The sequence below is a fragment of the Hyla sarda genome, chromosome 2 (genome assembly GCF_029499605.1).
Source record: "Hyla sarda isolate aHylSar1 chromosome 2, aHylSar1.hap1, whole genome shotgun sequence".
In the NCBI taxonomy this organism is placed as follows: domain Eukaryota; kingdom Metazoa; phylum Chordata; class Amphibia; order Anura; family Hylidae; genus Hyla; species Hyla sarda.
Genome location: NC_079190.1, coordinates 82,421,671 through 82,440,632, shown reverse-complemented (window position 1 = coordinate 82,440,632; position 18,962 = coordinate 82,421,671). Strand labels below are relative to the sequence as shown.

At 40.0% G+C, this 18,962-nt stretch overlaps 1 protein-coding gene across 6 annotated transcripts in view; it reads left to right on the top strand.

Moving 5' to 3' along the window:
- Window positions 1–18,434, top strand: part of SLC39A5 (solute carrier family 39 member 5) — an 85,021-nt gene extending 66,587 nt beyond the window's left edge. For all 6 annotated transcript variants that reach the window (XM_056562263.1, XM_056562264.1, XM_056562267.1 and 3 more), the window contains 4 exons: window positions 3,808–4,014; window positions 15,073–15,153; window positions 16,012–16,202; window positions 17,951–18,434. In XM_056562263.1, coding sequence (XP_056418238.1) covers window positions 3,808–4,014; window positions 15,073–15,153; window positions 16,012–16,202; window positions 17,951–18,094 — 623 coding nt within the window. In that variant the 3' untranslated portion in view covers window positions 18,095–18,434. The remainder of the gene's footprint in view (window positions 1–3,807; window positions 4,015–15,072; window positions 15,154–16,011; window positions 16,203–17,950) is intronic.
- Window positions 18,435–18,962: the final 528 nt, after the last annotated feature.

Below are 18,962 nucleotides of genomic sequence, written 5' to 3'. Positions count from 1 at the left end.
GGTATTTCCGTACTTGGGAGAAATTGCCTAACAAATTTTGGGGGGCTTTTTCTCCTTTCACCCCTTATGAAAAGGTACAGATGGGGTCTACTCCAGCATGTTATTGTATAAAAATTGATTTTTTACACTAACATGCTGGTGTTGCTCCATACATTTCATTTTCACAAGAGGTAAAAGGAAAAAAGACCCCCAAAATGTGTAACGCAATTTCTCCTGAGTACGGAAATACCCCATATGTGGATGTAAAATGCTCTGCGGGTGCACAAGGCTCAGGAGTGAGAGCACACTATGTACATTTGAGGTGATTTGCGCAGGGGTGGCTGCTCGTTACAGCGGTTCTGGCATAAATGTGGGGGGAAAAAATGTGACCCCATTTTGGAAACTACACCCCTCACGGAACGTAAGAAAGGGGTATAGTGAGCCTTAACACCCCACAGGTGTTTGAAGTATTTTCGTTAAAGTTGGACGTGAAAATGAATTTTTTTTTATTTTTTTCACTAAAATGCTGGTGTTATCCCAAATATTTCATTTTCACAAGGGGTAATAGGAAAAAAAAAAGCCCCCAAAATTTGTATAAATACCCCATGTATGGACATAAAGTGCTCAGCTGGTGCACTACAGGGCTCAGAAGAGAAGGAGCACCATTGGGCTTTTGGAGAGAGAATGTGTCTGGTATTGAAGGCCATGTGCGTTCACAAAGCCCCCATGGTGCCAGAACAGTGGACCCCCCCCACATGTGACCACATTTTGGAAACTACACTCCTCACGGAATGTTATAATGGGTACAGTGAGCATTTACACCCCACTGGTGTCTGACAGATTTTTTGAACAGTGGTCCATGAAAATACATTTTTCATTTGCACAGCCCACTGTTCCAAAGATCTGTCAAACGCCAGTGGGGGGGGGGGGGGGGTGGGGGGTTAAATGCTCACAGCACCCCTTATTAAATTCTGTAAGGGGTCACATGTGGGTGGTCCACTGTTCTGGCACCATGGGGGCTTTGTGAACGCACATGGCCCCTGACTTCCATTCCAAACAAATTCTCTCTCCAAAAGCCCAATGGCGCTCTTTCTCTTCTGAGCATTGTAGTGCGCCTGCAGAGCACTTTACATTTACATATGGGGTATTTCCATACTCAGGAGAAAAAGCCCCCTCAAATTTTTAACCCCATTTCTTCTGAGTATGGAAATACCCCATATGTGAATGTAAAGTGCTCTGCTGACGAACTACAATGCTCAGAAGAGGAGTCACATTTGGCTTTTGGAAAGCAAATTTTGCTGAAATGGTTTTTGGGAGGGCATGTCGCATTTAGGAAGCCCTTATGGTGCCAGAACAGCAAAAAAAAAAACATATGCCATACTATTTTGGAAATTATGCCCCTCAAGTAACGTAACAAGGGGTACAGTGAGCCTTAACACTGGTGTTTCCGCTTGGACGTGAAAATGAAAAATTAGATTTTTCACTTTCACCAAAGGTAATAAGAGAAAAAGCCTTCCAAGATTCTTAACCCTGTTTCTCCTATTACCCCTTGTGAAAATGAAAAATTTGGGGTAACACTAGCATTTTAGTGAAAAAAATGAAATTTTTCATTTTCTTGTCCAAATTTAGCGGAAATTTGTCAAGCACCTGTGGGGTGTTAAGGCTCACTGTATCCCTTGTTATGCTCCTTAAGGGGTGTAGTTTCCAAAATAGTAGGCCATGTGTGTTTTTTTTTTTTTTTTTTTGCTGTTCTGACACACAGGGGCTTCCTAAATGTGACATGCCCCCCAAAAACCATTTCAGCAAAATTCATTCTCCAAAATCCCATTGTCATTCCTTCCCTTCTTAGCCCTGTAGTGCACCCACAGAGCACTTCACATTCACATATTAGGTATTTCCTTACTTGAGAAAAATTGGGTTACAAATTTTAGGGGGATTTCTCTCCTTTATCCCTTGTAAAAATTCAAAAACCTGGTCTACAAGAACATGCGAGTGTAAAAAAAAACCCCCAAAGATTCCGAATTTTCTCCACTTTGCTGCTGTTCCTGTAAAATACCTAAAGGGTTAACACACTTTCTGAATGTCCTTTTGAATACTTTGGGGGGTGCAGTTTTTATAATGGGGTCATTTGTGGTGTATTTCTAATATGAAGGCCCTTCAAATCCATTTCAAACCTGAACTGGTCCTTGAAAAATTCAGATTTTGAAAATTTAGTGAAACATTGGAAAATTGCTTCTGAACTTTGAAGCCCTCTGATGTCTTCCAAAAGTAAAAACATGTCAACTTTATGATGAAAATATAAAAGTAGACATATTGTATATGTGAATCAATATATAATTTATTTGGGATGTCCATTTTCCTTATAAGCAGAGTTTCAAAGTAAATAAAAAAAGCACAATTTTCAAATTTTTTATCAAATTTTTGAATTTTTCACCAAGAAATGAAGCAAGTATGGACAAAAATTTACCACTAACTTAAAGTAGAATATGTCACGAAAAACTATCTCTGAATCAGAATGATAACTAAAAGCATCCCAGAGTTATTAATGTTTAAAGTGACAGTGGTCAGATGTGCAAAAAATGCTTGGGTCCTTATGGTGAAAATGGGCTGGGTCCTTAAGGGGTTAAAGCAGGACAGGAGTGAACACAGAGCAGTGCTATTCCTGCCCTCTTCCTGGACCTTGTTCCTGCCTATGCTTTAGCTAGGACAAAGATGATGCTGCAGCCGGACATGATTATGTTCTGGATGGTATGGGGACTCCCCAGTATATTAGAACAGTTAATGTTTTTCCAAGATGTACAACATTTAAAACATTTTTTTGAAATGACAGTGCCCATTTAAATTGTCAGGCAAACTATAAACTTAGATTACCCAATGTACTAAATGGCCATCTGAGACACATGTGTCATATGGTCACCAACAATGATCAACGTCAAAAAATTAGACCATATAAGGAAAACAATATTATGTAAAAAGGTATATATTTTATTACATAACAATCATTATAAAAACATGTAAAAAACATATAATAGCACAACAAAAATACTCAGGCAGAAGAGTGGAGGGTAGAGGCATCAACATATAGAAGTATTATGCACCTGTAGAGGGTGAAAATACAAGGGGCCATCTATTGAGTCTGTACATAAAAGTGGAATTTCTTGAGGTCATCCTAATGCTGCTTAGGATTGATGTGGTCATTACCTTGTCCCTATTCTCATGTTTCAGTATTAGTGTACATACCTGTGGAATACCTGCTGCTCTTTTTTTGAATTATATGTTATTTATTCTATACTTATTCTTCCAGGGATTCCACTTTTATGTACAGACTCAATAGATGGCCCCATGTATTTTCATCCTCTACAGGTGCATAATACTTCTATATGTGGATGCCTCTACCCTCCACTCTTCTGCCTGAGTATTTTTGTTGTACCATTATATGTTGTTTTTTTTTACATGTTTTTATGATTATCTAATAAATTTTATACCTTTTATACATAATATTGTTTTCCTTGTCTGATATGGTCTAATGTTTTGGTGTTAAACTATAAACTTAGATCAGGGCACCCTAAGCTGCTTAATGAAAGTAAAACCTCAGTAAAATCTCACATTTTGGGTAGGCCACAAGTCCTTTTTCACCTTGGGTGCCCTTATTCAACAGATATGCGGGTTGAATAGTTTGCCTGACAATTTAGGGATTCGTCAGAAGGGCATGGACTTCATTTTAATAAGGCATACATGCACCTCAATGTAAAACAGGCACACCCTCTGACTGTATATTTGCATTGTAGGTAAGGTAGATGAAGGGTTAATATTTCTTTTTTTTTGCAGGCCCTGAGTTTTGTGAGGCAACAAAGCCAGCTGATGCCTGTGAAGAGAGCCATGAGGAGCAGGTGGATGTACCAGAGAGCAGTGGTCAGATGACGCATTCACATCATGGACATTCCCACGGTGCGTCAGGCGGAGGCATCGCAGAGTTTGTGTGGATGGTTCTTCTTGGAGATGGAATACATAACTTTACAGATGGCTTGGCAATAGGTAGGTCATCGTCTCTGGCTTTACTTCGCTTTGCTGTCTATGGCCCAGATCTATCAAACTGTGTTAGAGAAAAAGTGGAATGATTTTACCACAGCAACCAATCACAGCTCAGCTAACGAGCTCTGGTAAAGTGAAAGCTGAGCTGTGATTGGTTGATGTGGAAAATCACTCCACTTTTTCTCTCACACAGTTTGATAAATTGGGGCCTATGATAATATATATTTTCATATGATATTTTCTAAGTTTACTGGAATGAAAAAAAATATATAAACATTTTGGAATTGGGAGTTTACTAAGGACAGTACCTTTACAGAACAGACAGAATGCAATAGATTTTGGTTAAAGACCTAGCCCCTTAACGAGAAATGGCGTACATGTATGTGGTCCGCGTGTAAGTAATGCGCTGGGTCTCCCCGCTAATGACGGACATAGACGTGATCGCCGATACCTGGCATTAACCCTTCAGATGCTGCAATCAAAGGAGATTGCGGCAACTAAAATGTAAAAAAATATAGTAGCTGTATAACTCGGGGTACTGATTGTGACCTCAATGGCACAAATGTAGGGTCCTGTCAGTTAATTTGATGCCCATTACCCTGCCTTTTTACCATCAGGTTGGTGTCCCAGGTATACAGGCTGCCAAGGCAGAAGCAAAGCACCGATAACACTGATCAATGCTATGATATGGCAGTGTTTGCAATGGAAAAATTGCATTTAATAGTAAAATGTCAACCTTTTTTCCCCATTTTTCAAATAAATAATGTAAACAAATATAAGGGTATTTGGTATCACTGCATGCGAAAATGTCCAAACTATTTAAAATTTAATGTTAATGAAACCCCACGGAGAACATCATAAAGGAAAAACCTGACACCCTTCCCCCCAAAAAAGTCCCATCTAACAAAAATGGTACCAATAAAAACTGCAGATCATGGCCCAAAAGATAACCTATAATAATAAGTGATTTTAGGGTTCAGAAAAGGACAAAATTTTACTTTTTCTTCCCCAATTTCGTTCAATAATTTTTAGGTAAAATAACAATTTTGAGGTCACTACAAAGTACAATTGGTCCTGCATAAAACAAGTCCATTATATGTACATTTGTAATATACATTGGTTAAAAAATGTGTATATTGTTGGGGGGGGGGGGGGAATTCTGTCCCTGCAGCTATTGCCTGTGTATCTCTGTGGAGTCCATATACAGAAAGTGAGGGTAGGACAAGCCAGGCTCTGTGCAGGCTCCTGGCGTGTACAGAGCCCTGCTTGTCCTCAGTGCCTAGGGCCCTGCTTGTCCTCAGTGCCCAGGGCCCTGCTTGTCCTCAGTGCCCAGGGCCCTGCTTGTCCTCAGTGCCCAGGGCCCTGCTTGTCCTCAGTGCCCAGGGCCCTGCTTGTCCTCAGTGCACAGAGCCCTGCTTGTCCTCACTGCACAGCGCTCTGGTTGTCCTCACTGCACAGAGCTCTGCTTGTCCTCAGTGTATAGAGCCTCAGTGTATAAAGCCCTGCTTGTCCTGCACAGAGCACTGCTTGTCCTCAGTGTACAGAGCCCTGCTTGTCCTCACTGCACAGAGCCCTGCTTGTCCTCAGTGTATAGAGCCTCAGTGTATAAAGCCCTGCTTGTCCTGCACAGAGCACTGCTTGTCCTCAGTGCACAGAGCCCTGCTTGTCCTAACTACACAGAGCCCTGCTTGTCCTCAGTGTACAGAGCCCTGCTTGTCCTCAGTGTATAGAGCCTCAGTGTATAAAGCCCTGCTTGTCCTGCACAGAGCACCGCTTGTCCTCAGTGTACAGAGCCCTGCTTGTCCTCACTGCACAGAGCCCTGCTTGTCCTCACTGCACAGAGCCCTGCTTGTCCTCACTGCACAGAGCCCTGCTTGTCCTCACTGCACAGAGCCCTGCTTGTCCTCACTGCACAGAGCCCTGCTTGTCCTCAGTGTACAGAGCCCTGCTTGTCCTCACTGCACAGAGCCCTGCTTGTCCTCAGTGTACAGAACCCTGCTTGTCCTCAGTGCACAGAGCCCTGCTTGTCCTCAGTGCACAGAGCCCTGCTTGTCCTCAGTGCACAGAACCCTGCTTGTCCTCAGTGCACAGAGCCCTGGTTGTCCCTCAGTGCACAGAGCCCTGGTTGTCCTCAGTGCACAGAGCCCTGCTTGTCCTCAGTGCACAGAGTCCTGCTTGTCCTCAGTTTCCACCCACACTTCCTGTATTTTGACTCCTCACAGAGACACACAGGCAATAGCTGTAGGGACAAAAATAAACACATTTTTTACCTATGTATATTACAAATATACATATAGGCCCTGATTTACTAAGAGTGGAGTGTAGGTTTTGTTACGTTTTTTTGCTGTTCTGACCTTTTTTTTTTCATGGTATTTACTAATATACTCCGCTTTCGGAAACTTTATACATGCTTTAAAGTGTAGGGTTTTCTTCCCAGAAAATTCACATGATTTTCAGAAAAGATGAGTGATTTTGGATGAAATTTAGGGAACAAGCCCCTATTCCCAAAAACCACGCCCATTTTGTAGGTTGTTTTTTTTCACTCTGAGTGTTTCTGATTCTGTCGGGTTCTTTCTGTCGCACATTCAGAATTTACACAGAATTTAGGCGCACAACCCGACAAAAAGAGTCAGAATGCTGTTAGTAAATGAGGGCCATAATGTTTTCTACATTATATAGAAAGTTTTGGCTAATTACACTTTAAGAGAAGAGGGGAGATAATCAAAAATTGTCTAACAGTAAAACTGCCTTTGTTGCTCATAGCAACTAATCAGCTCAGCTTTCATGTCATAACTGAACAAACTCTTAAATTGTAAACTGAGCTGTGACTGGTAGATATGGGCAGCAAAGACAGTTTTACTGTTGGGGTACGTTCACACATACAGGATCCTCCGCAGATTTGATGTACAGGATTTGTGACTGCCGATTAGAAGCTGTGATCAGTCATTTAATTTATATTGAAATCTGCAGCAGAAAATCCTGTGCAACAAATCTGTGTACGTGTGGACATACCCTTAAGCAGTTTTTAAATATCTTCCCATCAAGTCTACATGCTTGAATTTAAATTTGCCCTTATGATGAGCTTCTTCATCAATTATTTCTGTCAGTCCTTCAATTCATGGATGATCATAGAAATCCTGATTCGGATGTGTTTATTTATTTTTTTTTTAAACTAATGACACGTTCCTGAACCCCTTCCCAACATGGGGAATGTTTAACCACCAATGATGTGGTAAAAAAACTGTACCATATCATAATTGCTATTGATCGTAGCATCTATGCAGTTAAGGGTCTATTCACACGTACAGTATTCTGTGCAGATTTGATGCGCAGGATAAGCTGTGTTCAGTTAACATTGAAATCTGCAGCAGAAAATCCTGCGCATCAAATCTGCGCAGAATACTGTACGTGTGAATAGACCATAAATTATCATTTTTAGAGTGATATCTGATGTCAGTCATTATTGGCAGCTGAAATAAATAGAAAGAAAAAAGACCGGGGAACGGCGCCTCGTGTATTACCCTTAAACACAAACAGCAAGTGTAAATGTGGGAGAAACCCACGGCACTTATAGGTGGCTGCTCACCAGATGTAAATAGAAGTAACGCATATCACCCCAAATAGGGGTACTCACTGATGTCCAAAGGAGGGCTGCAAGCCGGAGGTCACAGGCACATACGTCCTGACGTAGTCATCAAACGGAAAATGGAAAAGGACCTCATTCATCCAGGCGCTGCCGGTTAGGTCATCAGGTGCACAAAATGATGCAATGTATACCTTGGAATATTGTATACATGAAAGTTTATTAAAAAATAATAAACAACATACAGATTACGCGTTTCGAGGGTGACTCCCCTCTTCCTCAGATCAGGTGTGCTGTCATACAACAAACAGGAAAGTATTTATGTGAAAAAAGGGCGCCAAAACACCTAAGGGGGCGTGGCCAGGAAGTGGGATGTAACCAAAAAGCAAGTGTAAACAGGTAAAATAAAGTAAAGAAAAAAAAAAAAAAAAAAAAAAAAGTACCAGATGAACGATGTATGTGTGTGTGTATCTATAATTAACATATCTATGTAGAAAGCAATCTAGTAGAGAAAATTGAAAAGAATGTAAAGAGCAAGGGGAACGCATTGCAGCGTGATTCACAGGCTCTATAGGAGTATAGTAGCCAGCCTGATGAATGAGTGTCGGCATTAAAGGGGTATATATAAAAAAAAATAAAATAAAAATAAATAAATAAATAAATAAAAAAAAAAAGTGCAAAAATGCATTACATATAGAATGCATAACATAGTAAATTATGAAATATAAAAAATATACATATAAAATATATAAATAAATGTAAATAATTAATAATAATAAAAATACATAAAGATGGCATATAAAAGATAAAAAAATAAAAAAAATACAGATATACACATACATCCACACATCCACATGCACAACTACTCAGAATTATTGAATAACGACAATAGGATTGGGAGATACACATATCAAAATTAGGGCTGTAATGGATAAAAAAAAATTAATAATAATAAAATAATATATATATAAATATATATATACATACATATATATACATATATATATATATATATATATACACACATACACTACATAAAGAGCACTGAATGGATGATAAAAAGACAACGGAGGAAATTAGAAGTTACATTCGATCATTTTGTTTAATCCTGTAGGTATGAGAGTTTTTAATTTATATATCCAAAAATTTTCCCTCTTACGTAGTGTAGCAAATCTATGAGGGTCGTCTTTGGGTATCATTTCTATTGGGGTTAAACGAATACATCCAAAGTCTTGTTTGTGCAGTTCCGTGAGATGCCTAGAGACACTGTGTAAAAGGAAACCATTGTTCGTATTGCTCCTATGCTTGTTAATCCTTTCTCGGAGACTTCTGATGGTGCGCCCCACATATTGAAGCCCACAGGGGCATTCCAGCAGATAAATAATGTATTGGGAGGCACAGTTTATATAGGATTTAATCTCAAAGGATTCTCCTGTCCTATTTGAGGAGAAGGACTTGCATTTATTTGTAATATTTGCACAACATTTGCATTTTGTGGAGGAGCATTTGTATGACCCAGTTGAAGATAGAAAGGTCAACTTACTAACTTTCTGGGAGCGCAATCTACTGGGTGCAATAATGTTGCGAAGGGTCCGTCCCCTCCGGAATGTGACTGCAGGTTTGGGTGGGAGAATATCTCGTAAGTAAGGGTCTTTTAAAAGGATCGCCCAATGTTTGTGTAGGATTCCTTTAATAAGTTTGTTCTCTTTAGTGAAAGTGGTGATAAAATTTAATGACCACTTGTCACACATGTCATCCTTAATAGAATTCTTATTTTCCAGACATTCCTGTTGGGATAATTTTTCTGCCCTCTGAAATGCAGAGTCTATTATAATTTTTGGGTATTTTTTTGCTTTAAACCTTGATTTTAAAATTTTGCTCTGTTCGCAGAAATCTCCAGGCTTGGTGCAATTGCGTCGGATACGTTTGAATTGTCCGAAAGGTACGTTTGTCAGCCATTTTTTATAGTGGGCACTGGAAAAGTCCAAGTAGCTATTGCTATCCACCTTTTTGAAATAGGTCTTGGTGTTAAACAAGCCATTTTCATCAATATAAACCAACACATCTAAAAATTCGGCGTTATTGGTATAAACTGTATGTGTGAAATTAAGACCAGAGCAGTTGCTATTAATATGCGCTAAAAAGTCATCTAAAATATCCCGAGGACCTTGCCAGATAAAAAATATATCGTCGATGTAGCGTTTATAGAAGCGACAGTATTGAAATAAAACATGTGGATAGATGAATGTTTCTTCGAATAGGCCAACAAAAAGATTTGCAAAAGTTGGTGCTACTTTGGAGCCCATTGCGGTCCCTGTATGCTGAGAATAAATTTTTCCTTCAAATTCAAAATAATTGTGCGGACAATTCAAACGTATCCGACGCAATTGCACCAAGCCTGGAGATTTCTGCGAACAGAGCAAAATTTTAAAATCAAGGTTTAAAGCAAAAAAATACCCAAAAATTATAATAGACTCTGCATTTCAGAGGGCAGAAAAATTATCCCAACAGGAATGTCTGGAAAATAAGAATTCTATTAAGGATGACATGTGTGACAAGTGGTCATTAAATTTTATCACCACTTTCACTAAAGAGAACAAACTTATTAAAGGAATCCTACACAAACATTGGGCGATCCTTTTAAAAGACCCTTACTTACAAGATATTCTCCCACCCAAACCTGCAGTCACATTCCGGAGGGGACGGACCCTTCGCAACATTATTGCACCCAGTAGATTGCGCTCCCAGAAAGTTAGTAAGTTGACCTTTCTATCTTCAACTGGGTCATACAAATGCTCCTCCACAAAATGCAAATGTTGTGCAAATATTACAAATAAATGCAAGTCCTTCTCCTCAAATAGGACAGGAGAATCCTTTGAGATTAAATCCTATATAAACTGTGCCTCCCAATACATTATTTATCTGCTGGAATGCCCCTGTGGGCTTCAATATGTGGGGCGCACCATCAGAAGTCTCCGAGAAAGGATTAACAAGCATAGGAGCAATACAAACAATGGTTTCCTTTTACACAGTGTCTCTAGGCATCTCACGGAACTGCACAAACAAGACTTTGGATGTATTCGTTTAACCCCAATAGAAATGATACCCAAAGACGACCCTCATAGATTTGCTACACTACGTAAGAGGGAAAATTTTTGGATATATAAATTAAAAACTCTCATACCTACAGGATTAAACGAAATGATCGAATGTAACTTCTAATTTCCTCCGTTGTCTTTTTATCATCCATTCAGTGCTCTTTATGTAGTGTATGTGTGTATATATATATATATATATATGTATATATATGTATGTATATATATATTTATATATATATTTTATTATTATTAATTTTTTTTTAATCCATTACAGCCCTAATTTTGATATGCGTATCTCCCAATCCTATTGTCATTATTCAATAATTCTGAGTAGTTGTGCATGTGGATGTGTGGATGTATGTGTAATCTGTATTTTTTTATCTTTTATATGCCATCTTTATGTATTTTTATTATTATTATTAATTATTTATTTATATATTTTATATGTATATTTTTTATATTTCATAATTTACTATGTTATGCATTCTATATGTTATGCATTTTTGCACTTTTTTTTTTTTTTTTTTCCTTTACTTTATTTTACCTGTTTACACTTGCTTTTTGGTTACATCCCACTTCCTGGCCACGCCCCCTTAGGTGTTTTGGCGCCCTTTTTTCACATAAATACTTTCCTGTTTGTTGTATGACAGCACACCTGATCTGAGGAAGAGGGGAGTCACCCTCGAAACGCGTAATCTGTATGTTGTTTATTATTTTTTAATAAACTTTCATGTATACAATATTCCAAGGTATACATTGCATCATTTTGTGCACCTGATGACCTAACCGGCAGCGCCTGGATGAATGAGGTCCTTTTCCATTTTCCGTTTGATTATTGGCAGCTGTCAGCCGCACATAACCCACCTTGAATATTGAGGCTTTGCTCCTGAGCCAGCTCTATACTTCCCCAACCTACACATAATGCACAGGGATGTAAATTGTTGGAAAGGGGAGAAAAGCAATCTTTAACCCCTTAACGACCACGGACGTAAGTGTACATCCTGGTGCGGCGGTACTTAGCGCACCAGGATGTACATTTACGTCCTGTGTATGACCACGAGCATCGGAGCGGTGTTCGCCTCATATACTGCAGGTCCCGGCTGCTATCAGCAGCTGGGGACCCGCCGGTAATGGCAGACACCCGCGATCTGCGGCAATGCGCATTAAAATAGATGATCGGAAGGTTGAGGGATCTTAACACAGAATCTTTGACCCACACACTAGATAATGTCATTGGTTTTGAGCCAAGGAGAACATCCATCTCAGCTCTATACTTGGCTTTTCGCGCCCGCTTCTAGAAGCGGGACTCCAAGAAAGTCTTTACTACTTGGGAAAGGTGGACAGGGGATAAGGGCATACACAACACGATACTGGCGGGATGGGACTCAATAAGGAAACACATTATTAACGAAAGGTGGAGGGAGACATATTTTAAATTATCCCATGCAGCATTATATGGTTTTAATATTCGCCCTACACCCTCCTCCCCAGACAGGATCACTAGTTGCCCCAAGTGTACCACCCCTCTCACAAATCTATATCACGGTGTGTGCGAATGTGCTCAGTCGGTGGTTTATTGGCGCTTGATATGCTCATATGTCCGAGATCACTGGAATATTTCCCTCCCTTTTACGCCCCAGACCCTACTTTTTCACCAATCTCGCCCGCCAGAGGGGGAGGTGGGGGAAGGCCTAAGGCTACCAGGTATTGTTCACATTGTACTCCTAGTGGCTCTCAGATGTTTATTCCTCAAGTGGTTGGAGGCATCGACCCCAGACATGTCCTTACTGGTGGCTCAATTAAAGGTCTTTATGAGCATAGATAGGTTAGATGCTGAACGCCATCTCAATACAGGCACCAAAAGATTCTTTAAGAAATGGAAATCATTCATAGTGTCTAATTTCGACGTGTTACATTACTCTGAGTGAACACCTTCTACTTCTACTTATTTTATGCCTGCTTTGCTCTGTTTCCTTTTTAGGTGGGGGGGCGGGGCAGGTAGGGCGTATATTTACTGTTGGCATTGTGATTCTTGTATGGAAAATGTACTCGTCTTTACTGTTCATACATCATTGCACTTTCTCTTTGAATTGTTTTATATGTTATAAAATTGTTTCAATAAAAATATAAAATAATTTGAAAAATTATAAAAGAAAAAAGTGAAAAATCCCCTCCCCCAATAAAAATGAAAATTGTCCCTTTTTACCATTTTACCCCCAAAAAGCGTACATTTTTTTTCATAAACATATTTGGTATCACCACGTGCGTAAATGTCTGAGCTATCAAAATATGTTAATGATCCCGTTAGGTGAACAGCGTAAATGTAAAAAATAAAAAAATTCCAGTTAATAAAAAGTTATATAAAAGTTTTACATATGCAAATGTGGTGTCAATAAAAAGTACAGATGACGGCACAAAAAGAATCCCTCATACCACCCAATATACATAGAAAAATAAAAAATGTAAAGGTGGTCAAAATAGGGCGATTTTGTACAAAAAGTTTGAGATTTCTATTTTTGTGCTGCTTAAAAAAAAAGTATCTAGCTATGGGTATCATTTTAATAATATTGAATAAACAGAATAAAGAACACATGTAATTTTTACTGTAAAGTGTACAGTGTGAAAATAAAACCCTCTAAAATGTGCAAAATTGTTGTTTTGATTTAAGTTTCCTCCCTAAAAAAAATATTTCTTTGGGTTCGCCGTACATTTTTTGGTAAAATGAGGTTTCATTACAAAATACAACTGGTCACGCAAAAAACAAGCCCTTATATGGGTCTGTAGATGGAAATATAAAAGAGTTATGGATTTGAGAAGGCGAGGAGAAAAAAAAAAAACAAAAAACGCAAAAATAAAATTGGCCTGGTCCTTAAGGTCAAAATGGGCTTGGTCCTTAAGGGGTGAAGAAAGAGAATATGCTAATTATTTAAATATTTTTGGAAATGTCCCCAAATTTCTCCTTTACAAACAGCTGGTTTTAGGCTTAAAGGGGTACTCCACTAGAAAACATCTCAACCCCTTATCCAGATGGTAGGGGATAAGATGTCTAGGGTCCCGCTGCTGGGGACCCCCCCACGATCTCCGCTGCGACTACAGTGGCCACGCCCCCTCCATTCATGTCTACTGGAGGAGGCGTGATGGCTAGTATGTAGTAGTTACGCCTCCTCCCACAGACATGAATGGAGGGGGCGTGGTGTCACGAACACGGAAGCACCAAGCTTCCGTGTGTTGGACGCTGCTACTGGCAGCCCGATGATTGCGGGGATCCCCTGCAGTGGGACCCCCGTGATCAGACATCTTATTCTCTATCCTTTGGATAGGTGATAAGATGTTTTTCGGCAGAGTACCCCTTTTAAGCTTTTGCTGTAGCCAAAAAAAATTCTAAAAAAGTTTAAAGTTAAAAAAAAAAGTAATGATCAGAGGAAATTTAAATGTATCTTATATCATTATAAAAGCCACCAGAGAGAAGAAGTGCTTCACAACTAAGTGTGTAAGAAACAATAATGCTGACAAACAGCAGAGGGGAGACATACAATAAATAAATTCATCCGTGAGTCACAGACCCTCAGAACATAATATCAAACATGCATGCACTCCTTATGGATATGTGGGTGCATACAAAAGCGCGTAATTACCATCTGAATGGATATTTACACAAAACTACTGATGCAGTCTAAATGATGCAAAGAACACACACCAGTATATACAACAATGCATTCCCAAAGTGTGTTCCCAACGCGTTTCTGTCCTACATGCATGGGGATGTCCTCAGGGGAACCTATGCAGTTGTCAATTGATATTCCACACAGGCCCGTTTAGATAATCAGCCCAAAGTTACTGTGGAAAAATAGCCAACTTCCGCCGAGCAGTAGTGACGAGGACGCTCCTGCAGTGGCAGGAGGATGGGAGATTATCCCAGCATGGTAATTCGGCTCATGGTGAAGCCGGCGCAGGCTTTTGTATGCACCCGCATATCCATAAGGAGTGCATGCATGTTTGATATTATGTTCTGAGGGTCTGTGACTCACGGATGAATGTATTCATTGTCTCCCCTCTGCTGTTTGTCAGCATTATTGTTTCTTACACACTTAGTTGGGAAGCACTTCTCTCTGGTAACTTTTATAATGATGTGAAATAAATTTTCTTTTTTTAGCGACACTCCTAAATTTCCTCTGATCAATACTATTTTGTCTGTGGGGTTTATATCTGTGGCTATGTGGGCCTTATACTTATTACCAGTCTTTGCTTATCTTAAAAAATAAATAAGTCAGATCTTAAATGGCAACTTCAAAATAGATTGTAAACCTAGTCAAAGTGTATGCTGGTACGATGATGATCAGACATCCTGATAACACACTTAGTATTTGGTGCTTCCTACAGGTGCTGCCTTTTCAGCTAGTTTCTCTGGTGGCCTCAGCACCACAGTTGCTGTATTCTGCCATGAATTGCCTCATGAACTTGGTGAGTGAAAACTAATATTATATGATCTGTGCTTTCCTTTTTTCTGCTAGGTGAATAAGATTTTGTAAAAAATAAAAATACTCTTACCCCGTACTGTAATATTTTGCAATTGATTCTCCACTTTGTAACTTCTTAGCTCTAAATTTCCAACTTCAGAGCTTGAGACTTTCCCGAGACTATCGTGTTCTGGATATGGATTTGCCAGAGGTCCCTTTGGCTTACATGGGACTTCTGGCAATAACGTATCCAAATTTACGATAGTCTTGGGCTGCGAAGTTGCCCTAAATTTTAAAAAGACATCATGCGCCAGCGTATCGATGGATGTATGCTATAAAATAACCATCAGATAAGAAGTCATATGTTAAGGATTTGTATCATAAGCATTAGGGGATTCTAAATAAGAGCAAGTACACCGCCTGTTAAAAATGATGGAATCCTGGCGGCGATGCATACAGCATTGCTGCCGAGCATTGGGTGACTGCACACATTCAATTTAAAGGGGTACTCTGCCCCCTAGACATCTTATCCCATATCCAAAGGATAAGATGTCTGATCGCGAAGGTTCTGGCTTCGCGTGACAGCCGGCGAGTGTAGGTGAGCTATACCAGGAAGTGCTCTCAGAGTAAAGCGCTCACCGCCCCCTGCCAGCTCTCATGTCCTAGTGTGTATGCCGTGCACAAGAGAAAGGGGTGGGTAGTGATCTTTTACCAGACCTAGTAGGAGAAGCTAAAGCCAGGGAACCCATCCAAGATGGTGAGATCAACCCACAGCTCTTAGCTGCAAAGAAAAGGCATCTTGACTGTTTTGCTATAGCTGCTGTTTTTTTTCTGTAACTTAATATGAATATATCTTCTTCAGGTGATTTTGCAGTCCTGCTTCAAACTGGTGTACAGATGAGGAGGGTCTTACTTTTCAGCCTGATGTCGGCATTTCTCTCTTATCTGGGCATGATGGTGGGAGCCATCGCCAGCCTGAGCTCAAGTCAAGTCACTCCCTGGATATTTGCAGCCACTGCTGGAATCTTTTTATATGTGGCACTTGTAGATATGGTAAGTACCATTACATATCTGATAATGATCATCTGTGGGAATATTACCTGGGTTTCCATACACTGAGATGTGGCCCTGTCTCAAAAATGGAAAAACTATTTGGGCTGCTTTTGGCACTGGTAATTCTATTAGCAAGGAAACCATTAAGTTCTGGTCTCACGTGGCAGAACGTTCTGCACCTGAAAATCATTTCTATGAGAATGGTATTGTAGGAGAAATTTCTTATAACAGTGGTGCATCCCTCGTGATCATTCTGTGGTGAGCCTTGTAGATAAATATACACAAAAACAAATTAATGCACAGAGTTGTTGGAATGAATTGAAATGTTACTGTAATAATAATATACATAAGTGAGAATTTCAGAGTGAAAGGATATGTTTATTAGGGAAAAACTGTATAATAGACAAGAGGCTCCAATCCCCTTTCTAGCCTAAATACAAGATGAGATACGGTTGGGCATGAAGGCTTACAGGTTCTGAATAGCATCCTGTGGCACATTTGCTCACAGATGATGTAGCTGGGCCTTTAGATCCTACAGACTTGTAGGTTGCTGAAGCTGGCATCCCAGCTGGTCCCCTAAATACTAGTTTGTTGATAAATCTGAGGACCCAGCAGGCCAATCTAGTGGAGACATTTGTGGGAAACCCTTGCTGTATGTGTGGGGGTTGAAATGAAATGGCTACAAGATGTCCTGCACATATCCCAGAGCTGTTATCACTACTGGGGTCACAGATGGGTACAATGGCTCCCCAAATCATCACACGCTTACCATGAGGCCTCCATACTTGAACCAGACAGTTGTCTGATCCCAATCCTGGATTTGTTGTTAAAGATTATATGGTTTTAGTCCGTAGCAGTCCATGTTTGCTGTTCATGACACTGCTGCAAATAAATGCAGGCTGGCTGTCAATAGCAGGACACGTAATGGGAACTGTGACACCAAATTTCTTTCTAAGCTCCTGGAACTAGTTTGCCCAGAGACAGGGGTGTGTAATGAAGGTGGCATCTGTGTCAGGATGGTGAACAAGAAAACTGCTTGTGCATCAATTAAATAATGCTCTCTTGTGATCTGTATAGGACATCCAGAGCCGGTTTGCTGTGTGTGCATGGCCTCCTGTAACGCCTGCACCCAAGACCTCCTAACAGCTTAGGCAGAACAGAACTACAGTAGATAGTGGACAGTCAGCCAAATGAACATCCTGTTTCAATCAGCCCAATGATACGCCCACTCTCAAAGTCTGTCAACTGGGCAAAATTGGGAAGATTTATCTAAACATGTGCAAAGGAAAAGCTGACCAGCTGCCCATAGCAACTAATCAGATCGCTTCTTTCATTTTTACAAAGGCCTTCAAAATTAAGAGGAGCAATTGGGTTGCTATGAGCAACTGGTCAGCTTTTCCTCTGCACAGGTTTTGATAAATCTCCCTAAATGTCTTTGAGTGCATTTTAGAGGCATGTCTAGCAGTCAACCATCTTTTACCAAGAAGTACACCACCCAAAAGTAGCCTCTGAAAGCCTTTTTATAGGCCAGCAAGGAAGCTCTTTTATGCCCTCTTGTGGCAAGACTCAGTGTCCACATATAAAGGAAAGACTGCAACTTCCCATTTGAAATCCATTCCTGGCTTTTTTTTAATAATTGCTAATAAAACAACAACTAGGTAGAGTGACATAAAGATGGGCTTATAGAACATGTAATTGTATTTACACTTTGCCAGTGTGATATCTCTAATATATGAATTTGCCTTCAGCTTCCCCAAATGCTGCATCGTGAGGACTTAACCCTCTCCCAAGGAAGAGACTGCATTCTCCACAGCACTGGTTTCCTGTTAGGATGTGGCATAATGCTGTGCATCGCTTTGTTCCAGGACCAGATGGCGTTTCTACACTTTTAGAAAACTAATGAAGAAATTGTAATTCTTCATCTCCATGTTTGGTACTGAAAAGCTGTAGTAACCTCAGGTAGACTCTGAAGACTTTTACACACTCCAAAAGGGGTTCAACGATTTCCACAGAAATAGTATTTTTACTACAAAGATTTCAAAGAATGTCCTAAAGTGCCAACAAGACACCAACAATTCCAAGGACCGGCAGCCGGTTCAGCATTCTTGCTACTACCCATTCACCACTAGCTCTTTACAATGTGCAGCGCAGCTTTTGTACGTAACTATGAACGAATACGGCACAACTGTGTTATACAGTCTCAATAAGACGTTACAATTCACTATGTAAAAATAAAACCTTTGTATTTTATAATTGCTTACCTGTGCTATGTACTTCAGGCCATATAGACTCCGCACATTGTGCTCTGCTGGGTTTTATGCTCTATGCACACAACGTTCAAGGTATAGTCTCCTATTTTTTCAGTAAGGAAGTGATCATGTAGAGCGGTTGATCATTTCATGCAATTTTTGTTCTTTAAGAGATAAACGCCATAGCTTATTATTTCTTCCTATAAATAACGGCAGTTTTAATATTACCAACAGAGATGAGTGAAGTTACAGTACTTCGCTTCTGCATGAAGCTCGCGGCTCGGCCGTTGTGGACTTTATCCTGCATAAATGAGTTCAGCTTTCAGGTGCTCCGGTGGCTGGAGACTCTCAAAGGACTGTATCCACCTTTTCCAGCCCACCGGTCACCTGAAAGCTGAACTAATTTATGCAGGATAAAGTCTACAACCGCCGAGCCACGAGGTTCATACAGAATCGAAGTACTGTAACTTCGCTCATCTCTAATTACCAATCCACGCTGGTTCTGATGTTG